The sequence below is a fragment of the Piliocolobus tephrosceles genome, chromosome 11 (assembly GCF_002776525.5).
Source record: "Piliocolobus tephrosceles isolate RC106 chromosome 11, ASM277652v3, whole genome shotgun sequence".
Classification (NCBI taxonomy): Eukaryota; Metazoa; Chordata; class Mammalia; order Primates; family Cercopithecidae; genus Piliocolobus; species Piliocolobus tephrosceles.
This window is the reverse complement of record NC_045444.1, coordinates 88060050-88083906: the sequence shown is the minus strand read 5'-3', so window position 1 is coordinate 88083906 and position 23857 is coordinate 88060050. Positions and strand designations below refer to the sequence as shown.

Sequence of the window (23857 nt, the reverse complement as noted above, 5' to 3'; positions counted from 1 at the left end):
TTGTATTTTTTTTTTTTTTTTTTTTTTTTGAGACGAAGTCTCACTCTGTTGCCCAGGCTGGAGTGCAGTGGCGAGATCTCAGCTCACTGCAAGCTCCGCCTCCCGGGTTTACGCCATTCTCCTGCCTCAGCCTCCCGAGTAGCTGGGACTACAGGTGCCCGCCACCATGCCCGGCTAGTTTTTTGTATTTTTTTAGTAGAGATGGGGTTTCACCGTTTTAGCCAGGATGGTCTCGATCTCCTGACCTCGTGATCCGTCCGTCTCGGCCTCCCAAAGTGCTGGGATTACAGGCTTGAGCCATCGCGCCCGGCCTAATTTTTGTATTTTTAATAGAGATGGGGTTTTGCCATGTTGGCCAGGCTGGTCTCGAACTCCTGACCTCAGGTAATCCACCCCCTTTGGTCTCCCAAAGTGCTAGGATTACAGGCGTGAGCCACTGCACCCAGCCAATTTTTTGTGTTTTTAGTAGAGACAGAGTTTCACCGTGTTGGCCAGGCTGGTCTTGAACTCCCGACCTCAGGTGTTCTGCCTGCCTTGACCTCCCAGAGTGCTAGAATTACAGACATGAGCCACCGTGCCTGGCCAGAAATCAATTTTTAAGAATTTAATTCTGTGGAATTATTAGCGGCAGAGTCAGTTGGTTTGCTTTGTACTTAATATTCTATACAGTTTAATATCCAAAAAACAATAATTAGCTAAAAAATAGTCCTTTAAAATTTTCGTTTAGTGTTTTAAAAATAGAATTACCATCAGTCTTGGCAGTTTTGGTCACAAAAAAAGCATTCTCAGTTGTACGTTAGAAAGTTTCTGTTCTTTGGAACGATTTTGCACAAAAGAAATGATTAATAAAAGGTTGATATGACTTTATTAGCAGGAAGCTAGGAAACCTGGCAGTGCCAGCTGATGAGAAGTGGAAAGCGGTGTTTGATGAATGTTGGCGCCAACTGGGCTGCGAGGGCCCAGGCCAAGGGGAAGTTTGGAAAGCATGGGACAATATTGCTGTGGCCTTGACCACCAGTCGGCGCCAACACAGAGACAGGTGAGTGAATGCCTGCTCAACATAGAGCAGAGCATGTTAGGAACATGAAACTTAAGACCAGTAAGTAGTCAAGGCTCACTACATTTAATTTAAAAGTTAATGATGTATTTCTGCTTCTGGGTAAGAGGGATTAAAACACACTTTCTTTATCTTCTGTTGAACTCAGCTATTAAACCTGAATAGAATACATGGATATTTATTTATGAACTCTGAAAAGTCAATATCAATAAGTAAATTGAGGAAGAATACCTGAATTCAAAGTACCACAAAACCAGTGATGAGTTTACTTGATGTTTTGCTCCAATATCCCTCAGCCAGAACTCAGTGCAGCATGAAATGTGAAAGCAAGAACTGTGGTGCAGATCGACAGGGATACAGAAAAAATCCCTCTGGTTCTGGCTCAAGGAGTGACAAAGGGACTCCTAAAATACAGATTGGTTGATACATACTCAGTTTTCTTTCTTTTTTCTCTATTTTCTCATGCCCAAGTCTCCAGGACCTTCTGTGGCAGGGGTAGTAATGGCTGCAGCTAGAGCAGGCATGAACAGGAAACTTGTAAAAGTCAAAACTCCAAGAGAGTGGAATCTTTTTCCCCCTTTGGTGGCTCCTTAGGTCAAGAGAAGTCCAAGCCCCAACCCCATTGCATTTTTGACTTTGTTGTCTGTTCTCCCACCATCTGTCCCTAGATGTGGCATAGTCACAGAAGTGGACAGTTTTTGGCCAGAGGACCTTAAAAGGGGTGCCTGAGAACCAGAAAATACTGGGGATGTGATGGAGAGAGGAGCTCTGGGAAACAAGCCCATAAAGTTGTTTATGAACTCCTGGGCTCACCCCAGACCTGCACATGTAAGGATTTGATCCTAATTAGTACCAAAGAGTTTGAGAACCAAGCTCATAGGTAGACCACTCAGGTCCCAGAGCGGTCATTAAGTTGTACACTCACAGAACAAACCCAGAAAGGATGCAAAGGCTTTGAGAAGTGAACTGGCATCAGCTTCGTGGCCCATAGGAAACTAAAGCAAAAATATCTGCTGTTTTAGGGATTCTCAATATCACTTACACATTCAGTGATTTGCTGAAAGAGTTCACAAGACTCAGCATATAGTTGTACTCACAAGTAAGGTTACAGCAACACAGTAGGGACGCACAACCAGGTCATAAGGGAAAAAGACACAGGTAGAGTCTGGAGGAATCCATGTGTAAGCTTCCCATGATCTTTCCTTTCTGGGATGAATCACATACAACACAGTTTTCCCTGCAGCAAAGTGCAGCCACATGTGTCTCATGTTTCTGCCCAGGGAAGCCCACTAGAGACTCAGTGCCCAGGGTTTATATTGGGAGTAGGTCACATAGGCACCCTGTGCCTGGCAGTTGCCAAAATTCCACAGTCCCAGCTTACAGGAAAGCAGATGTTCAACATAAATCACATTGTTAATCTAAGGACAGCAAAACACCTTTGTCAGTATATGGAACTTATACGAAGCTTAATTCCCAAGTACTGGCCAAGGGTCAACCTTATAAGCAGTTCTTTTTTATTCTATTTCATTTTTATAAATAGAGACAGGGTCTTGCTATATTATCCAGGCTGGTCTTGAACTCCTGGCCTCAAGAAATCCTGCCTCGGTCTCACAGAAGTGCTGGGATTGCAGGCGTGAGCTATGGCACCTAGCCCAGGTCCTTCTAAAGATAACAGTTTCAAGCCTGCTATGTTTACTCTTATGAATGTCAACATTCTCCATAGGATATAAACAAGACCCAGAGTTTTATAATGCTCAAAATATCCAAGACATTAACCAAAAGTACTCAGCAATGAAAGAACCATGAAAGTCTCAATTTATTTCAGGAAAGAGAATCAATAAATACCAACAGATGACATAGATGTTGAAGTTGTCTGACAAGAACTTTAAGGCAGCTATTATAAAATGCTCAGATGTGCAATCGCAAACACCCTTGAAATAAATGTTAAATGTATCAGCAAAGAAACAGAAGATATAAAGAAGATCCAAATCAAAATTTTGGGTTTGAAAATTACACTAACCAAAATAACTTACTCTATGAACTCAGTGGCAGAATAGAGGTGGCAATGGAAGAGTTGGTGAACCTGAAGATAGATCAATATGGATTATCAAATCCAAACAACCGAGAGAAAAAAACATGAGAAAAAAAAAAATGAACACAGCCTCAGGGACTTGTGGGTCTAAATTTGTTTCCTTAGAATTCCAGAAGAAAAGGAGAAAGAATGGGCTGAGCATGGTGGCACACACCTGTAATCCTAGCACTTTGAGAGTCTGAGGCAGGCGGATCACCTGAGGTCAGGAGTTCGAGACTAGCCTGGCCAACGTAGTGAAACCCCATATCTACTAAAAATAGAAAATTAGCCCAGGCGTGGCAGCATGTGCCTGTAATCCCAGCTACTTAGGAGGCTGAGGCAGGAGAATCGCTTGAACTCGGGAGGCATAGGTTGCAGTGAGCCGAGATAGTGCCATTGCACTCCAGCCTGGGCAAAAATAGCAAAACTCCGTCTCAAAAAAAAAAAAAAAAGGAAAAGAAAAAAGAAAAGACAAGGAGAAAGAATGAGGGATGGAACATTTTGTGAAGAAATAATGGTTGAAAACGTCTCAACTTTAGTAAAAGATGTGAAACCTACAGATTCAAGTAGCTGAACAAACCCCATCTTGGGAAAAACCAGAGATAACCATGTATAGACACATATTAAAATTCATGGACAAAGATCTTGAAAGCAGCTAGAGTAAAATAATGGGAAATCAGCAATTCAAATGACTGCATATTTCTCATTAGAAACCTTGGAAGCCAGAAGGAAGTGGCACAACGTTTTTGAAATGCTGAAAGAGAAGTTACAGATGTACTTGTTCATTTCTCTCTCTTTTTCTCCTTTTTAAAATTTTCTCTTTTTCATCTTCTTTTTCCTTTTCTTTTCTTTTTTTTTCTTTTCTTTTCTCCTGCTTTTCTTCATCTGCCTTTCTTCTTTAACTTGACCAGTAACTCCCACAAGCATTGCTTAGCATTTGGACCTAAAAAATCGACTAATCCCTGCAGCAAAACTTCCTAATTAACTATGACTTTCTTGAGTTTAATTCTATCTAGATAATGGTTTGTTTGAGCTATGCCTTCGTTGTTAAAATATCAAGGAGCATACTTTAATCTGTGCGTGTAACTACATACGGTTAATTTTTAAATCAGTTTTATGCTGGTCTTCATTTCCACATGTCAGTTGCTTTCTGAAAGGAATTGAAGAAAAACTAGGCAAGTATCCATTTATTCAGAACGTAAATGTTTGTTCTGAATAATTTTATGTTCTAGTTTGCTAAAAGTTACCAAATTCTTTAAATAAATTACCAATATTCAAATAATTTTAATATATTAAAGTATAATTACATAGAAATTAAATTCCAGAGGTTGAAAGATACTTCAGGAACTTGAAATGTTTTACAGTCAAGTCTAACAAATACTAATTGTTATTCTAGCCTGGAGAGATTAGTTTAGATTCTATCTAATTGAGTGTCCCCAAAATTGATATTTAAAGTAAACCATAGTTTAATTTTTGCTTGCTTGATATTCATGTGTGTGTGTGTTTCAAGAAATTAAATGTAGAAAGAAGTGATTTTTTTCTATATTTGGGATACATAGGAATTGATTTTAGTATTTCATTCATGAAGTTCATAATTATTGCCTTCTACTCTATCAGTAGAAGAAATGGGAACTCCCAGAATTGATTAAAGCCATTGAATGCCCCTTGTGCGTGATACAGATGGTCAGCTTAGTACAGCCTGTCAGTTCGACGTGAGACTTTAGCCCTTCAGTTCACCTGGGTTAACTGTTGTTAGGTGTTTCTGAGAAGTGAAAATGAATGAACTTTTTATATAAAATTATATTGCTACCACAAAGATCTTATTTGTTTATCTGAAATCATATAATAATAACGATTATGCACAGTTTTCAGTTTCTCATTGGTTGTCATCTAATGATAGGATACTATTACCAAAAATTTCAGTTGTTTACTAGCATGTGTTTTCTCTTAGCCTCTTCATCCAGTTTCTGTTATGTGCTTACCTTGTCACCTGTTGGAGTGCCATTATCTCCTTGCTTCTTAACCTCGTTTTCATTTCTTCCTTTGCCCTTTGACTTATTTCCCTTTTTCCTTTGCTCCCTTCCCTCTTTTATTCCTTTTATTCCATTTTTCTGTTGTCACCAACGGGTCTGTCACCTTCAAGCTAATATCATATTTATCTTCAAGCTAATGTCATATTATTTCCAACACCATGGTTTAGCTTGGAGCAGAATCTTCATTAACTTATTGTAGTTGGTACAAAGTAACACTACCTGATTTTTGAATGAATGTTATGTACACCGAGTACCTAATAGCAGGATCATGATCATTTCTGAGCTCGTTGGGGTTAGTACTGTGTTGGACGCTCCACTTTGACTGGAGCCACTGATTGTGTTTCATGTGACAATTTACACGTATCTTGGTTTCTTGATGTGAAATCCAGTAGCCTTTTCTTTCCCTTTTTATAGTCCAGAAATATTAAGTCGTTCACAGACTCAGACACTAGAGAGTTTGGAATTCATTCCACAGCATGTTGGTGCCTTCTCTGTGGACAAATATGATGACATCAGGAAATATTTAATAAAGGTAAGCTAGAGTAAAAATTACACTGGTCTTGTGAATTAATGATTCACCTACCACAATATATCATTCAGATAGACTCACAGCTTAATGTTATTCTAATCCTGTTTTTTCATCCTGTGCATTTCTTTTGTTAATTATCTAACTACCAAGATTACATTTCTACCTAAAGATTGTCCCATTATTATGATAGAACATTTAAGCTTTTTAAGGCATTCAAGGGGCTTCTTAAGAAATAAAATTAGAGTTTAAAATTGCTTTTTGTTAATAACATTAGCAAACTAGAGATTGTGTAAGTAAAGCATGCTGCCCTCGCCCCTGGATAGGCTCTTTGCTTCCTTCCAAACCTTGAAAGACCATCTGCAATTTAAAGTGTGATATATATTGATGGGAAGTGCAGGAAGGAGTATTCTGAGAAGTCAGGGGAACTGAAGGATGACTCTTTCAGAGTATCATCAACAGTCAGTGTTTAGTTTTCTCCAAGGTAACATTTTGTATCATTTTTGTGAAGTTTAAAGTATATTTGAATCTTTTTAAAATTTTGTATTTTTTTTTTTTTTTAGAGATGGGGGGTCTCACTGTGTTGCTCAGACTGGCCTCAAACTCCTGAGCTCAATCGGTCCTCCTGCCTCAGCCTCCCTAGTAGCTGGGACTATAGGCATGAGCCACCACATCCAGCAGAGTATTTCTTTTAGTGGTATTCTATATCAGTACTTCCAAAGCTATTTGCCCAAAATGTTAAAGAGATTCTTTGATCAAGATTAGGAACTCCAACTTCATATAACTGGGGTAGACTCAGTACTTTCAAAAAAATTAAAGAATTTGAATATTCCTGGTCCCGAATACTTGACATTTTGACAATTGTTTGTCATTTATGAAGTTGTTTCTTATTAATGGATTGTTTCTGCTGTTAATGCACGTTGACTGACTTCATTGATTCTCTTCCTACTCAGGCCTGTGACACTCCTCTGCACCCCCTGGGCAGGCTTGTGGAGACACTGGTTGCAGTGTATAGAATGACATATGTGGGCGTAGGAGCCAACCGCAGGTTATTGCAGGAGGCTGTAAAGGAGATTAAGTCCTATCTTAAGCGAATTTTCCAGCTGGTGAGGTAAGAGAGCTTTTCACTAAAGTCTGCGGCTTATGGAATACTATTTTATACCAATGCTTGGGTAGTTTCATCCTGAATCATCAAGAAAATAGTTTTATGCCACAGTCCTTTAATAGATTAAAAAAGAAAACATGTTTTAAATGTATGCGTAAGCTATAAACATGAAAAAGATGAACCTTACTATCGTTATTTATTTATTTTTATGTCTTTATTAAGTGTAACAGAAAGCTAAAATAAATGTTTGGGGTTTTTAAATTCCAATTTTGGTATGAAGTATAGTAGTCGTCTTATTTGGATTCAGTCTCTAGGCAAAATCAGGTATCTAAAACCCAACCACAGAGTAGATAAAGTTTAATATAAAGTTTTGTCCCTGAGTTTTTGCGTCTTGTCCTTTGGCAACAGTATCACATACATTCATTTGTTTAACAAATCTTTATGGAGCGTTTCTATGTAATAGCGATCATTCTAGGCTCTCAAGGGATTTATCAGTGAACAAAGACAATCTTTGCTGTCATGGAGCTTACATTCTAATGGGGGAAAAGAGTCAACATAAAAAACATATGTAGTATGTCAGATAGTGACTAGTGCTATAGAGAAAAATAAAGGGAAAGAGTACTAGACGTGAGATGCTATTATTTTAAAGAGAAGGCTGACTAATACGGTGATGGTATTTGAGCAGAGACTTCGAAGAAGGCAATTAAATGAGACAGTAAGCATCTTTGGAAAGAGAGTTCAGGCAGCAAACAGATTTAAGCTTGTGAGATAAAAGATCTTTTTACTGAGTTGAAGCCAACAAGTAAATACTATAGTGAGATAATTATACAAAGGTTTATAAATTTGTCCCAGAACTTCCATATATTGTTTGCCTCAACATTTGGAAATGTTTCAGGTTTTGAGGGAGAAGTGATCTATTAAAAAGATCACTAGCCTGGGCTAGCTCTGACATTAGCTAGACGAGTATAATGAAAATAAGTGTCCTGACCTTTTTTCGTTTTTTCAGCTATATAATTAGGTCAGATGGAGGTGCAAGATGTAAATCTACAGCAATAGAGAAGACTGCATATTGCCTTTAAAGGGCCAAAATTAAAGTCTGTAAAAATAAGAGGAAATGAACTTATTTATGGTAGAGTCCACTAACCTACAAGAAGTCAGAGTTAATAAAGTCTATGGCAAAACTCGAGGCTCAGGGAAAAAAATTCCTCACCAATTTATCACCTCGATCATTTGAAAAATTAATTTTCAACAACTTTTAAAAACATATTTTTAAATTTTATATTGAGTACAGAGGGAAATAATAGACACTGGGGACTCTAAAAGGGGGGAGTGTGTGTGGGAGGGTGAGGGTTGAAAACTTTCTTATTGGATACAGTGTTCACTGTTCAGGTGATGGGTATACCAGAAGCCCAGACTTTACCACTACCTGATATATCCATACAACACAACTGCATATGTGCCCCCTGAATCTATAAAAATAAAATAAAACTTCACATTGTATCTTCTGTAATTAATCATTTTTTCCCTTAATGTTGGACATTTAGTTTCTATCAGTATTTGCTTATATTCTAGAATAGTGGTCCTTGCTCAGAGTTAATATAAATTGACCTCAGATGAGATTTGCCAGTGAGGAACACGTATTTCATACAGATCGGAATTCTCCCTTCCTTAGTAACTAGACAGAAGAAAATCATAGCACGTGAAGATTTTGTAGTGGTATTATTCATTAGCTGCATTCTTAATTTTATCCTGTCAGAAACATCGGTTTTCTCAGGGAACTAAAATACTTAGTTGATAATAAAGCTTGCTTTCATAGCTAATGGAAATGTGTTTTTATGCTTTTCAACCCCCTAGAGGTATAATTGTATAATTATATTTTTTGTTCTTCTTTAGGTTCTTATTTCCTGAACTGCCTGAAGAAGGCAGCACAATTCCTCTTTCTGCTCCTCTGCCAACCGAAAGGAAGTCTTTTTGCACTGGGAAGTCAGATTCCCGATCTGAATCACCAGAGCCAGGGTAAATGGAGTTGGGTGGGGACAGTGAAGAAAGGGAGTGGTGACTAGATGATCTTACCCAAAGAGCCCCAGGGAGAAAGTGTGTTCTCTAGGTCTATTTCCTCATTTCTAAAATGGTATGGTTGGGGCCAGCCACAGTGGCTCACACCTGTAATCCCATACTTTGGGAGGCTGAGGTGGGAGGATTGCTTGATCCCAGGAGTTCAAGAGCAGCCTGGGCAACATAGGGAGACCCCATCTCTACAAAAATAAAAACATTTAGCAGGGCATGGTGGCACACACCTACGGCCTGAGCTACTTGGGAGGCTGAGATGAGAGGATCACTTGGGCCAGGGAGGTTAAAGGCTGCAGTGAGCTGTGACTGCACCATTGCGCTCCAGCCTGGGTGACAAAGTGAGACCTGTCTCAAGAAAAAAAAAAAAAATGTAGCTGGGTAGGTGTCCCCTCTGAGGTCCCTGTTAGGTCTCTCAAGTACCATTAGCCATACCCCAGGAAAAAGCAACCACAGATGATCTGAGCACAAAGGCTGCTTAGCAAAGGAAGTAACATCACACTGATCTAGAATAACCTCAGAGAAATCAGCCTCAAAATGGAAACAAAGTAGGTTTTCAGTTAGATTTTTAATTCATGAAAAGAATTCACAGTTTCCTCCAAGACAAAATTATAGGTAATGTCCTTATATCAACTCCATATGTAAAGAGCAGAGTAATATTATAACTTCTTTAAAACTTCCCATCTCTACTTTTGACTTTTTGAAACTGAAGCTGTATCTTGGATTCTGTATTCAATTTTAATATGAAAAATGCTTCTTTCCTCCCACTCCATGATTTTGTAGTTATGTAGTAACGAGTTCTGGATTATTGCTTCCTGTGCTGCTACCTCGGCTTTACCCACCACTGTTTATGCTTTATGCTTTGGATAACGATCGCGAGGAAGACATTTACTGGGAATGTGTCCTTCGACTAAATAAGCAGCCAGATATTGCTCTCCTGGGCTTTCTTGGGGTGCAGAGGTAAGTGTAGTAGTTATAAGCACAACCAAATGGTTTTAATTTAACATGCAAACAGCATTGTTGGAAATTTGGCACTTTGATATCTAATTATATATATGGCTTGTAATTATTTACTTTTTTGCATACTTCTTAATGAAAAAGTGATAGTTAATAATCTTTATTTCTGAGAATATTTGGAGATGATTATGAAACCTACTGATTTTTTGGAATGTGTTTTTTATTATATTTTCATATATATAGTAATATATATCATAATATATCATATATAGTAATATATGATATATATTTTTATATATACATATAGAGAGAGTAAGTGTATGTGTATATATAGTAAGTGTGAGCTATCTTGCCTGGTATTTTATAGCTCTTTAGAGCAGAATACATATCTTTGGCATTCTTCCTTCTCTTCTTTTCTCTCCTCCCTCCCCATTTGCAATTTTTAAGTTAAAGTTTTTGAAGTGCTTTTTTTTTTGAAAGAGAGTTTTGCTCTGTCATGCAGGCAGGAGTGCAATGATGCGATCTCAGCTCACTGCAACCTCCACCTCCCAGGTTCAAGCGATTCTCATGCCCCAGCCTCCCAAGTAGCTGGGATTACAGGCACGATGCACCATGCTCAGCTAATTTTTGTATTTTTAGTATAGATGGAGTTTTGCCATGGTGGCCAGGCTGGTCTCGAACTCTTTGCCTCAAGTGATCTGCTTGCCTCAGCCTCCCAGCATGCTGGGATTATAGGTGTGAGCCACTGTGCCCGGCCCCGCTGTTTTTATTAGAAGGCATTATTGCTCGTCATCCAGGGAATACTAAATGGTTATGTTTCCTTTCTAGTGCAGTGATAAAGCCGATTCCACCACCCCAATCACTATTTGTGCTATCAAGAAAAGTGAATAAGCCTCCTTTTTTTTTTTTTTTTTTTTTTTGTGAGACAGAGTCTCACTTTGTTGCCCTGGCTGGAGTGTGGTGGCTCAATCTTGGCTCGCTGCTTGCTACCTCTGCCTCCCAGGTTCAAGTGATTCTCGTGCCTCAGCCTCCTAAGTAGCTAGGATTACAGGCCTGTGTCAACACCCCCAGCTAATTTTTGTATTTTCTTATTTTTGTACTTTTTAAAAATGTTGTGCTTTAATTGTTTTCAATGGAATAATTCAGTAGTAGAAATGAGATAAAACTGAGTGAAGGAAAAATATTTGGTAATATCTGTAATGCGTAGGGTTATTGGGATATAGAATGACAAATCCCTTAGGGAGATGATAAAAACTCTTAAATCTCTTCTGGAATGTTTATAAAAACTTAACCTGTTGTGGAGCAGTTCTTTTTAATGGGGACAGGGAAGCCAATATAGCTGTCAACTATTTTTATGGGAATTTTGTCTACCATAAGTAACAACATATATTAACAATTTATGGATTCCATTATAGGAAATTTTGGCCAGCAACCTTGTCAATCCTTGGAGAGAGTAAAAAGGTATAGTAAATTTTCTTTTCCTCAGCAAATATGGTTTTCTCTAATGGGAAGGATTTGAAATAGCAAAACTGTTTCATTTTACTTTGATAGAACAGTACCCAAGCTTGTGTTTGCATCTGTTGTTACCAAAGACCTGCACTCTGACATCAATATCATTTATTTTTGTTGTTGCAGAAAATAGTTTTCCTCCTTGACCTTCACTCCCTTTTTTGCAGGTTTTGCCAACCACAAAAGATGCTTGTTTTGCCTCAGCAGTAGAATGTCTGCAGCAGATCAGGTAATCTCTGATTTGTTGAAAAGCTACACAAATCAAAGTAGTGCTTGGTCTATTGAGATACCATTAATACAGTCTTATCTTTACCTAAGCCTTAAGCATCCCCACTTTATATGCTGATGGTGTCAAACTCAACCTGGAAATCGGAAAAGCTCTTTTGAGACCCTTGGATTATCTTTTACTCTAAAATGACCTTGCATTTTCAAAAGTAGTGGAGAGCCATTCTAGAAATTTATCCACATAATCACATCTTTAGCCAATGGGAAATGAACCAAATTTCTCATTCAGAAAAGAGCATATATTAGGAGAAAGAGATTTCACGTGGGTAAAAAGGAAACGATGTATGAATCGTGGACAGTTGGAAACTACTTTTCTCATAGCACCATGGGAGTACAAAGTCATTCTTTTTTTTTGAGACGGAGTCTCACTCTGTCGCCCGCCCAGGCTGGAGTGCAGTGGCTGGATCTCAGCTCACTGCAAGCTCCGCCTCCCGGGTTTACGCCATTCTCCTGCCTCAGCCTCCCGAGTAGCTGGGACTACAGGCGTCCGCAACCTCGCCCGGCTAGATTTTTGTATTTTTTAGTAGAGACGGGGTTTCACTGTGTTAGCCAGGATGGTCTCGATCTCCTGACCTCGTGATCCGCCCGTCTCGGCCTCCCAAAGTGCTGGGATTACAGGCTTGAGCCACCGCGCCCGGCCTAAAGTCATTCTTTCCAACGACTCATAATGCCTAAGTGTCCAGGTTAAGGCACGTGAACCCTAGGAGGGAATATTATCAAAAAAACATGATCAAATGTCTTTATTAAGAAAATGACAGGATATCTTTTTGTCGTTGTTTCTATAACAGCACAACATTTACCCCATCAGACAAACTTAAGGTCATCCAGCAGACTTTTGAGGAGATCTCTCAGAGTGTCCTGGCATCACTCCAGGAAGACTTCTTGTGGTCCATGGATGACTTGTTTCCCGTTTTCTTGTATGTGGTGCTACGGGCCAGGTAACTGGTTTATGACTCTATTATTAGTGAGTCGTTATTTTTAAAAGCCTGCTGCTTGCATTTTCTGAACTGACGACAGGAGTATGCTCTTCTACTAGAAAAACATTGATTAACCCATTGCACTATGGCATTACCTTCTTATTGAGCTGTTCTTTCTTTTTCCCATCAACTAGGCTCAGAAGGAGAATGGACATGTAAGTGAAAATAACTCAGCATCTTTTTCTCTTTGGGGCAGGATTAGGAATTTAGGCTCTGAGGTACACCTCATTGAGGATCTAATGGACCCCTATCTTCAGCATGGGGAACAGGGTATAATGTTCACGACCTTGAAGGTGAGTGTAGTTATTATTTAATACTTTTTTATCTTCATATCTGTCTTTCATTTACCATATTTAAATGCCATTAACCACTTTTTTTTTGTATAAAAGTTTAATGCAAACCTTAAATACCTTTAGAGCACATTTTGTTCTACACTTTAAAACATTATATAGTATATTAAAGTAGGGTAAGCCAGTTGTTCCTCAAAATACTAAAGCAAGTTCTTCGTTATCTAATCCTCCTTGTAAATTGATCATTCAAATTGTTACAAATGCTTACATTTATATAAATAATTGTAACTCTAAAAAAGAAACAGAAAGGATTCTTAAGGTACAAGAAAGTTTCCAGCAGAAGTGCTATTTAATGGAACAAGGGTAAAACACGGAAGGCAGTATGTAAATGAATTTGAATTCCATCTTCTTTCTTTGCCTTGTATTTACTGTAACCAATAGATTACAAATGAGCTTCTTTGATCTGCATGGCCTAGAGAGATTGTTAGAAGTCATTTGTTTCCCGCCTCGATTTTTCTTGGAATTTGGAAGAATCACTCTAAAGTTTATTGAAAGAACAGCAGGTAGAAAGTGCAAAAACACTTGTGAAAAATGAGAAAGAATAGACCTACTCTTCCAGTTAGTAAAATTTATAAAATTATAATAATGAAGATAAAATAGTATGTGACTGTCACAGGAATACACAGTTACCTAAATAGAATGGATAGCTCCCATATAAACACTATCGTAATAAAAACTTCACATGAAAGTGGAAACACCAAACACAAAAATGGAAAAGAGGAATTATTTAACAAATGGTAAAACAAAGCATTGGATAGCTTATTAGCAGTTTTGGAGGGAGGGTAGAATAGCAAATCATAAATGCTTCAGGGTTTAAATATAGAGAAAGGAAGAGAAAAGGAAAGACAGGTAAATTAAAATAAGAAAAAGAACTAGAATTCAATGTCAGGTTTCTGACCTGGGTTAACTTTTTAAACTTTTCAACTAAAATACCATTAATGCTTCTTTTTTTTGAGACAGAGTCTCACTCTGTTGCCCAGGCTGGAGTGCAGTGGTGCGATCTCAACTCACTGCACCCTGCACTTCCCAGGTGTAAGTGATTCTCCACATCAGCCTCCGGAGTAGTTGGGATTACAGGTGCCCACCATCACGCCTGGCTAATTTTTGTATTTTTAGTAGAGATGAGGTTTCACCAGGTTGGCCAGACTGGTCACGAACTCCTGAATTCAGATAATCTGCCCGCCTCGGTCTCCCAAAGTGCTGGGATAACAGGCGTGAGCCACTGCACCCAGCCTACCATTAACACTTCTATTAAGTAAACTGAAAGAGGGGAGAAACGGGGGAAAATATTGGCCACCGATGACTTTGATTATTAATGTTTACATTATATAAAGAGTATCTCTAAACAGATCATCAAAGAAGAAACTGAACTAGTAAGTTTACATGTAGAAAAATACTCAACATCACTGAAGATCATAGTACTGCAGATTTCAATAAGGGACCATTTTGTGCTGTTAAATTTGTAAGAATGTTTTAAAGTTACTGGTGGGGTTATAGTAAAGTCATTATTATTCCCACATTGCTGATAATGGGGTAAGTAGCCCATTTTGGAAAGCAATTGTTACTAACATAGATATAAACAATATTAAAAAATGTGGAGTTTGACTCAGTGGTTCTACTCCTGGGGATTCAGCCTAAGAAATTAAAGACTGGAAAATGTTACATGTTATCTGGATGTGCTATTCATTGGGATATGAGTAATTCCCATACCTGGAAACTTATCATTCAAGGTACTTCTTAAAAATGCGTTCCTGGAAGTTATGACTCCCCAGGTCTGCAGGGATGCTTAATCTGTATATTTATTAATCATACTAGGTGATTCTAATTAGAGTTGTACCTTTTAATGATTGGTATACTCTAAATGTCCAATCAATAACGGCAAATTGTGGTGTCTCTGCTTGCTGAAGAATGTTAGATAGCTTGTAAAAAAAAAAAAAAACTTTCTTTGTTTTAGAATAAGATGGGAAATGAAAAAATTTTGTCTATGCTAATTACAAGTAGGCAAAAGACAGCCACTAGATAGGGGAACTAGAAGGGAACAGGGAAAAGTGAAATCGGTTAAATCTGTTGGGCCATCAACTGAATTTGTTCATAAGGGATTTTGTTTCTTTAGACCCATATGCATTGCTCTCTTTATGTAATTTCTTTAAAAGTGAGTTTGAAATTGTTTTGAACTTTTTTCCAGGCATGTTACTACCAGATTCAGCGTGAGAAGCTTAACTAGGCTGCATAACAGCTTGAAAACTGGATTATCTACTACAGAGTGTTATAACACCATCTGGAGTCTTCCTGTAGTGGCAAAAAAGAACAGTGTTGAAATTGGAAAGGACTTTGTGTTATTCAGGTTGTTAGAATGAGCCTCACTAATAATAAGAGCCCTGAGCCCAGATATATAGTTTAAAGGAAGGATTGAAAAGGAGGTAAAAAAATCAGATTAGACCAGTTCTTGGCCTATGATAAGTTCTAAAAATACCATTCATCTGCTATTTGAAAAAAGAAGAGGATATCCCTTCCTACAGTAAAGGGTATGTCAGCTACATGAAGTTGTAAGAAAAGCTTCCAGTAGAGCTTCTTATATTAAAGAAGTTGATGGATATTTTTGAATTTCTGGTTTGCCTGAATCCACCTGCAGTTACCCCGATCCCTTTGCAAGAACCAGATCGTACTTGAAACTATAGTGACCACACTCTGCCTTCCTGAGTCCCTTCCAGTCATGTGTGCATCATGTTTCTTTGCCAAGGGAGGGGAGAAAGGAGCTTTTAAACTGCAGTTTTAACTTTTTCTAAGCTTTTTCTTTATGAGAGAAGTTCTGTGCAAAACTACCACATCCTGTCCCCGAAATGTGGAATGCATCCAATAGGAGTCTTCTTTCTCTTGACTAAAAAGAACATAGGAATTTTGTTTTTGGTTGCTTTATCACGCTACAGAGAGTGAATACACTGGATTCAGACACCAACTCTGAGCTGCTAGGAACCTCATTTGTCCATGCACAAACGCTGTATTCCGAGGCCTGTGAATGGCAGCCTGAGGAGGTTTTGCATGCAGGTTGTGTTTTCAAGCAGGACTAACAATTGGGAAATAAGCAAAAAACTGCATCGATCCCCAGCCTGGTGTTGTTCTTCCCTGTACCTCACACTGAACTCAGGATGGGAAGAAAAAAGGAAACAAGCTTTGGCTTTTTCCATCTCAGAAGTATTGTGGCACCTCAACATTTCAGTGTTTTGCTTTTTAAAAAAATGTCCTATTGTAAGTTGTTGGTTTATACTGTATAAGTAACACTAGTAGTTGTTTTGAATAACATAGGTGCTCTTCCTCATCTCATCTCCTACACCGTGGTGAGCATACAGAGTGTCCTGATTTATGTTAAGTGACTGAGATGATAATTACTTTTGGAAAAGGATCATGGTTTTTGCTCTACTTTATAATCAAGACAAGTGTTTATTAAAATACTGTTTTGGAATGTTGGCTGTAATGTAACAGCAATTTTCATAATAAAAGGCATTCATCTTTATGTGGTTGTTTTATGATTGTAGAAGAAATGAACAGGGCAGCCTAAAAAATGAAAGGAAACCCACACTTAGTATTTCTGTAGCCCACATTATAATCCATGCCTCTAAATATTGACCTGAGAAGTCCCTCTTCGGTTTTAGAAATCTCTGTCTTTAAAATAAATGTAAACCAATAGTTATAGCACCCTTTCTAGCAAAGAGCAAATTAACTTTCTGACCCCAATAACCCAAGGACATGGGTCTCAAAAGAAATCTATTATTTCTTTGAATGAAAAGCATATTTTGATAGTTACTCTTTATTTTTTTTCCCTCCTAAACAGATAGAGGGAAGGGAAGGTGAGGCTTTAAAATTCTGGTTAGAAATGTTAGATATTATCTCCTAGTTGTAATGTTTTCTCAAGAGGCCTTTCCATCTTGTTGCTGCCTCTACCAGAATGTGCCTGTCCACTGTTGGAAGGGGACCAACCCTTAAAGATCCGTTTATGTTAAATACTTTGCATTTACATTGGAGATTGTTTTGAGTTTCTGAACAAACACGTAAATAACCACATTTGGCTGGTAAAAACAAATTTACAGAATATCTGACTCTGGGCAGGGGTGGATAATAAGTGGAAATGGACAAACAAAAACTTGGAGACAAATTGACCCACTGTGAAGTTTTCCAATGATGATAGGCTATCTCCGTTCTAGGAGAAGCTGTGTTACAATTCATCCTTTTACAGATGAAATTGTTCAGTTACTTTGGGTTCTTCCTACTATATGCTTTTCAGATAGCATATTTAAATTATAAATTTTGAAGTATATTGGAAGAAAACCCCTAAATCTCCAGGCCAATGTTTGTAAATAGAAGTCCCCGGCACTCCTGCAGCAGTTTACAATGACCATTCAGATGTGTGATGAATGCTCACAGCAGCCCAAGGATGCAGGTGTTATCCCCATTTCCCCCCATTTTTCAGACAAGCAGTGACCAAGATTTGCTCACTGCCAGAGCTGGGACTCCAGCCTAGAACTTCCCTACTCCCTACTTCTCTAGAAGTCCAGTGCTTTTGGCTACTACAGCTGCCAGAGATGTCATTTCATAGCTGGTTATGTATTGAAAGTTCTTAAAATTGAGTTAAAAATGAAAATCGTATTGAAACAAGTGCTTTTCACAAAATATGCTGTACTCAGAACACAAATGTATCACATTCCCAGCTTGTGTTTTCATCTATGATGAAGAGATAAGGAAAGCCATGTGCTTCATGTGGGTACAAGGGCTGATGACCCTCTGATAATTGCCATTTGGTCTCTACCTTTTTGCCTTGCTGTCAGCAGTACCTTCCTCTCCTTTCTGCAATATCCCCTTCCAAATGCTCTTCCCACTGAGCACTCCCTACAGTATTAAGTTTTCAGATAAAGAAGTAGCTCCTATCTGAGATCGAAAACGCTATTTGTTAAGTTCAGAACAGTGGCTTAGGAGGGGATTGACCAGAAGGTACGGTTTTTGATGGGCTTCTGTTATTAGCTGAAGAGTCTTCAGTTTTCTCACCATAACATTTAATAAGGATTTAATAAGGATAGTAGGTTATTGGATTATTTCCGGTCCCGCCACATTTTTTTTCTTTCATTAAAAATGCTATCTTTTCTTGTGGAATGTCTGTCATCTTGAAATAATCAACAAAAATATTAGTGTTTTCTGCTGTTAACTATGTGTTAGAAATTTGAGAGAAAATACTAGAATGTAGGTTTGAAAATGATATAAATTAGACTTCAGTTCAAGGAATACTTAAGAAGATTGGTGGCAGAAAAGGCTTGTGAGTAATTTAGTTGTTAGGCTGGGTTAGGCATCTGTGGATTACATCAAAGAGGATGTGCAGAGGTTTTATCGGGAGCAGTGAGGTGACTTTGGTAGCTAACAGGCCACTAGTATCTTCTACTAATGCTTTTGTCTGGATAGGAGCAACATTGCATGTTTACAGTCTTGCAGGTAAGAGACCTTGGCAAATAATCCTCAGTTACCAAAAGATGTATCCCGTAACTGCCTAGCTTGCCTGTCAGTTTTTAATAGCTAAAGATATAAATCTGGGTAATCTAACTCAAATGGCTTAGTTTCATTGTAACTCAAATGATACGGGGAATTTTATGATCTTGAAAGAGCAGGTTTTGCTTTGAGAAGCCATTTCTTAAGTATGGAATAATGAGTTGTCAGGAAGATTGAGTACAGTGGGCATTTGCCCTGGTCCTAATCAACAGCATTTGGACCCAGAGGAAGCCAGCTATTTTTGTAAGGGCCATTTCTCATCATTACGTTTTCAAGTGCTTTTTTAGGGTTTGTCTAGTAAAAAGCATTATTTTGAAAAGCAAGCATAATAAGGGTAAGGGGTTGTGGCATTTCATGGTACATTTTTAAAAGCTAATGGAAATACTGGTTTTTAAAACAAGATTTAGGACAAATTCCTTAGGAGTCAGTCACACTAATGCATCTTCTGAGTCAAGAACTGGCTATCCTCTCTGTGTACTCAGTCCAGAATTGCATGTGGTGGGGTGCTTACTTCTTTGCAGAATCAATCAAGAATTCTCACTCTCAAGATAGCAGAAATAGGTAAGTTTCAACTGACAAATCTGGTACAGAAGTCATGGAAAGGAAGGCAAGTCTTTTACCAGGCATCTGCATCTTTCAGGACTAGTGAAACAAAGGAGGAAAACTTGATTTTACTGCTTGTTAACTCTACTGAATACCTCTTTGAATGTCAGATTCCTTATCTGTAAAACAAAGGTTTTGCATTTGATTATCTCTAAGATCCCCTTCTGCCCCCAGTTTTAAAGTTTGACAGGGAAAGAGGTTTAAGTCAGGATACTAGGCCAGGGAGGAAAGGAAGGGAGGGCACAGGCCTCTGGAGTTCAGCTGCCTCCCACATCAGGATTGAAGTTCCAGCTGCTGGCTACTGCCTTGAGGGAGGTATCAGCCTTTTACTTCTGGATCTTGGCCTCTCCTTGTTCTACCCCTTCCCAACAACAACTGAACATACCGAGTGCTTGCTATGGCCCAAGCACTGCTGCAGGTGAAGGTGCGGCGCGAACAAGATTTTAAACAACAGCTCTGCTCCCCAGGCCCTCTGCAGACATTACATCTGCAGGAGACAGACACTAAGTGAGCCAATGGATATGATAACTGGGAAAATGAGAAGTGCTATGAGGGCAAGAAGTTGCAACTGTTTTCTTAGCTACCTGGAGGGAGGGAAAGTCATTTTCTGGAACTTTTTTTCTAGGAGTTTTGTCTTAACTTTGGCTGCCATAACACAATACCATAGACAGTGGCTTAAACCACAGAAATGTATTTTCTCATACAGTTCTGCAGGCTGGAAGTTGAAGATCGGGGTGCCAGCATGGTTGGGTTTTTGCGAGGGTTCTCTTCCTGGCTTTCAGATGGCCGGATTCTCACTGTGCCATCACCTGGCAGGGAGAGAGAGAACACATGAACTCTGATGGCTCTTACACAGACACTAATAACATCATGGGCCCTCTACCTCATGACCTTAACTAAACCCAGTTACCTCCCGAAGGCCTCATCTTCAAATACCATCAACAATGGGGATTAGGGCTTCAACATCTGAATTGGGGGTGGGGACACAACCTTCAATCCACAGTAAATTTGTCATAGGAACCTGAAGATGACCAGGCAAGCACAGTTTTTAGAATTTACATAAGTTGTAGATTCGTGTAATTACTGTTTTTGCCTCTGGCTGAGAAACTCTGGGTCAAAACGAGCCTTTTAGAATGTATGAATTAGTTATCTAGGTAGCCCTGAAGTTGGCTCTAGATTTATTAGAAGCTATTTTAACTATTGCATTCACTCAAGAAACCACGGCCTATTTGTGAAGCACAGTCTATCCGTAAAGCTCCCTCACAATAAATTCACCTCAGAAATTTGTAGTCTCTAGTGCATGCCCCCAACTGCTGAATGGGTAGGCCTAGCTCAGCACAGTCATTTGGGCATTAAATATGATAGAAATGTGGTCCACCTTATGATGTGCAAACAACAGTTGGCTTGTTTAATCTGCACTGCTTCACCAAGGACGTGTGATTTGTGAGATGCTGGAGGGGAACCAATTGTAAGAGTCAGCCTGAGTGTCAGCCTCATCTGTCTACGCTGACTTTTGTCTGCTCTCTGGCAGGCACTCCGTCTCCCTTTTCAATTTTCTACCCTGGAAGTGCTCCCCTCTGGGGAGGAAGATGAGTCAGATTTGCAACTGTGATGCTAAATGATTCAATAGAGGCAAAAACGCAGAACAGAGGAAAATGCTTGATTTAATTGGACTCAATTGCAAGTGGGCAGGGTAGGTGATGGAGGGCAAGTCAAAAGCATAACGATGTCAAGCTTTGGTAGAACCCAGCAAACTGGAAGACTTCAGGAGGATTGGAAAGGAATGTGTACGGGAAAGTTGTCTAAAATGCTGTAACAGCTTTCTGTGTTGCTCTTCTCGCTGCCTTAGAGTTTAGAGTCAAAATGATAATAATCTTTTCTTCTTTTAGATAGCCTTCCTGGCTTCAACCCACAATCTGTCTAGATTCTAGACAGTGGTTCTCAACCCTATCAGAGTCAATACTCCAGTCTTTAACAACTAATTTGAAGAGTTCCTTTTTTAACAAAAACCTTAATGTATTCTTTATCGTCCTACTCTAACAATGTTGTTGGTCCCTACCCCTACCGCATATGCCTTGGTCATTACCATTTTGGGGCACTCTGGGCCCACTCCAGCTGCTAGCCCCTCCAAGCCCCTCTGAAGGTATACATGTCGCATGCTGGAAAAGCCAGAAATAATGCTCTCTGGGAAGAGGTCTCAACCTGTTGGCTCTCAACAGGGCCCAAGGGAGTGAGGGTATTTATACACCAAATTTGCCATTGGTGTATAAAAACCCTCATGTTGCCATTGGTGTATAAATACCCTCACTCCCTTGGCCCGTGTTCCTCCATGGGATTAGGCTCTAGTTGCCCACAGTGGTTACTTCTTGATAACAACCTATTACTGGCTGTTTCCCCTTCCCTGCCTCAATACCCTACTCCCCATTGTATATTAAACCTGTGCAAAAGTGTCTTGTGTTTATATGTAAAGAAAAGGTGGTGTCTAGATTCAGATAACTACAGGTTTTTTTTGTTTTTCAGTGACATGAAAGTTATACAGGGCATGAGGCAATTCTTCATTGTGTAGGGCAACTTGTAGAAAACTTTGCTTAAGGAGCAGTAGGCATGCTTCCTTTGCCTGTGTTTTCTTAATCCCTTCCTCTCCTACCCTGCTGGCTGAAATGTAGATGTGATGGCTGCAGCTGCAGCTGCCATCTTGGAGCAGGTAGACAGAACCATACTACAGCCTACGGTGGCAGAGCAGTGAGCTGGAAGGAACCTATTCCCTGAGAACTTTATGGAGCAAGGCTGCCCTATTAGCCCTGCATTCTCTCTGTCTCTGAACTTTCACATGAACAAGACTATAAAATACTCTGCTAAGCTAAAATTATTTTGGGTTTCTACTTCTTGAAACTAAATCTACCTAAAGCAATATCAAAAATAAACATTAAAATAAGCATTTCAAACTAATTTTCAAAGACTGGTACTAAATCTGATAGGGTTAAGAAAACTGTCTAGGCCAGGTGCGATGGCTCACACCTATAATCCCAGCACTGAGAGAAGTCAAGGTGGGAAGATTGCCCAGAAGTTGGAGATCAGCCTGGGCAACATAGTGAGACCACATCTCTACAAGAAATTAAAAATTAGCTGGGTGTGGTGGCACATACCTGTGGTCCCAGATACTCGAGAGGCTGAGGTGGGAGGATTGTTTGAAACTAAGAGGTCAAGGGTGCATGATATGAGCCATGATCACTGCACTCCAGCCTGAGCAACAGAGTGAGATCCTGTCTCAAAAAAAAAAAAAAAAAGGAAAAAGAAAACTGTCTAGACTCTATACAGATTGTAGGATTGAGCCAGGAAAACACTCTAAAAATAAAACCAAACTAAACAAGAAAACAGATCATTACAGTGTTGTCTCTAAATTCTGAGTGTGCCTCAGTAACAACCCATAATTCATGCAATTGTGACCAGACCAGCTAGTTCTATGAAGAACTATAAGGTGCAATGAGAGGAAATGGGGTACCTGAGTGCAGCTGGTCCACGGAAGACTTTTCTGAGCTCTAGGTAAAGTCAACTGAGTAAAGAGGTGGAGGATAAATAAATGTAATATTTGTCATTTATTTTTTAAAAATGGGTAGGGATGGTTTCCAGGAAATCAATTCTTGTCAAAGGCTAAAAAAGTGTTTTAAAACATGGAGTTAGGGGGAGCATTTTATGCAATAGTCATTTTCTCTTTCACGCTGCTGGTGATGGTTAAGAGTAGGCACCACAGGGGAAGACTGTGCTTCGTTTGATGTGTATCCCAATGTGTCGCACAGGGCCTGGCTTCTGAGGAAATGCTGTTGAAACTATATTTCAGTGTGTTGAGAGCTGGTGGCCAGCGTGACTGAGTGAGCTGTGTGCCGTGTATTGACCTGCTTCCTAGTCCTGAATTCCTTTTGGAAGCTCCGGCAGGGAGGATGATACAGTCAGACAAAGGAGCAGATCCACCAGACAAAAAGGACATGAAGCTTTCTACAGCCACCAATCCGCAGAATGGTATGTGTCACCAGGGCTCCTTTTCTAGAACAGAAAGTAGTACCACCTCTGACATGTGATCAAATCAATAGGCAGAAATCCTGACAGACTTACTGCGATCCCTATGAGGACCTTGTCCGTTTTTGGTTGCACTACTGCCCTAACAGTGATAACTTTAAGAGCAAATTTCAAGCCAGGAAGGAAATAAACAGACATGGTGGATTCAAAACCTTTTTTACCCTTACCCAACAATGTTTTATGTAAAAGTTAGAACTTCTTAAGAAGTTCACATTCAAAATATCACTACAACACTACGAAAATACTGTAAAAAGAAAAAATTCACTAAAATCTGTTTAGACCCTTTAATCAGGAGAATACTGAGCTTTGCTTTAAAAATCTATTGGGAATTAGAATTTTTCAATATCACTCTCAGTAAGAATTTTTTGAGAGGATGAAATGACTCATGTTTGAGTTAGAGAGAGAGGATACAGAACACAACTAGATAATTTTGGGATAAATGACAGTCTGGTAAGATGGGGGAGGGGAAAGCAATCATTTTCCTTTCATGACATCTTACATCTGCACATCACGATCTATTATTTTACTCAATGTTAAGGACACTATGACAAAGCTAGCACCTTCTCATCTCGGGCAAAGAAGCTGGGTTTCGGATAGTTATGTGACTTTGTGACGTTCACAAAGTAAGAGATGGAACAGGGCTTGAAGTCAGATCTTTTGGTCTGAAATCAAGTGTCATTTCCACTCCTGGTGAGACTCCATGGCATGCCCCAG

At 39.2% G+C, this 23857-nt stretch overlaps 2 protein-coding genes across 3 annotated transcripts in view; both read left to right on the top strand.

Annotated features, from left to right (window-relative positions):
* Nucleotides 1–16448, top strand: part of ALS2 (alsin Rho guanine nucleotide exchange factor ALS2) — an 81692-nt gene extending 65244 nt beyond the window's left edge. The window contains exons 25-34 of one of the 2 annotated variants that reach the window (XM_023219075.2): nucleotides 875–1039; nucleotides 5576–5693; nucleotides 6641–6798; nucleotides 8686–8808; nucleotides 9643–9819; nucleotides 11232–11277; nucleotides 11493–11554; nucleotides 12399–12548; nucleotides 12784–12880; nucleotides 15123–16448. In XM_023219075.2, the coding sequence (XP_023074843.2) occupies nucleotides 875–1039; nucleotides 5576–5693; nucleotides 6641–6798; nucleotides 8686–8808; nucleotides 9643–9819; nucleotides 11232–11277; nucleotides 11493–11554; nucleotides 12399–12548; nucleotides 12784–12880; nucleotides 15123–15161 (1135 nt within the window). In that variant the 3' untranslated portion in view covers nucleotides 15162–16448. Of the gene's footprint in view, nucleotides 1–871; nucleotides 1040–5575; nucleotides 5694–6640; nucleotides 6799–8685; nucleotides 8809–9642; nucleotides 9820–11231; nucleotides 11278–11492; nucleotides 11555–12398; nucleotides 12549–12783; nucleotides 12881–15122 lie in introns of both variants that reach the window. The other variant, XM_023219067.2, reaches the window with a different exon arrangement.
* Nucleotides 16449–23007: 6559 nt separating this feature from the next.
* MPP4 (membrane palmitoylated protein 4) overlaps nucleotides 23008–23857 on the top strand; it is a 52354-nt gene continuing 51504 nt past the window's right edge. The window contains exon 1 of the mRNA XM_023216865.2: nucleotides 23008–23086. Coding sequence (XP_023072633.2) covers nucleotides 23008–23086 — 79 coding nt within the window. The remainder of the gene's footprint in view (nucleotides 23087–23857) is intronic.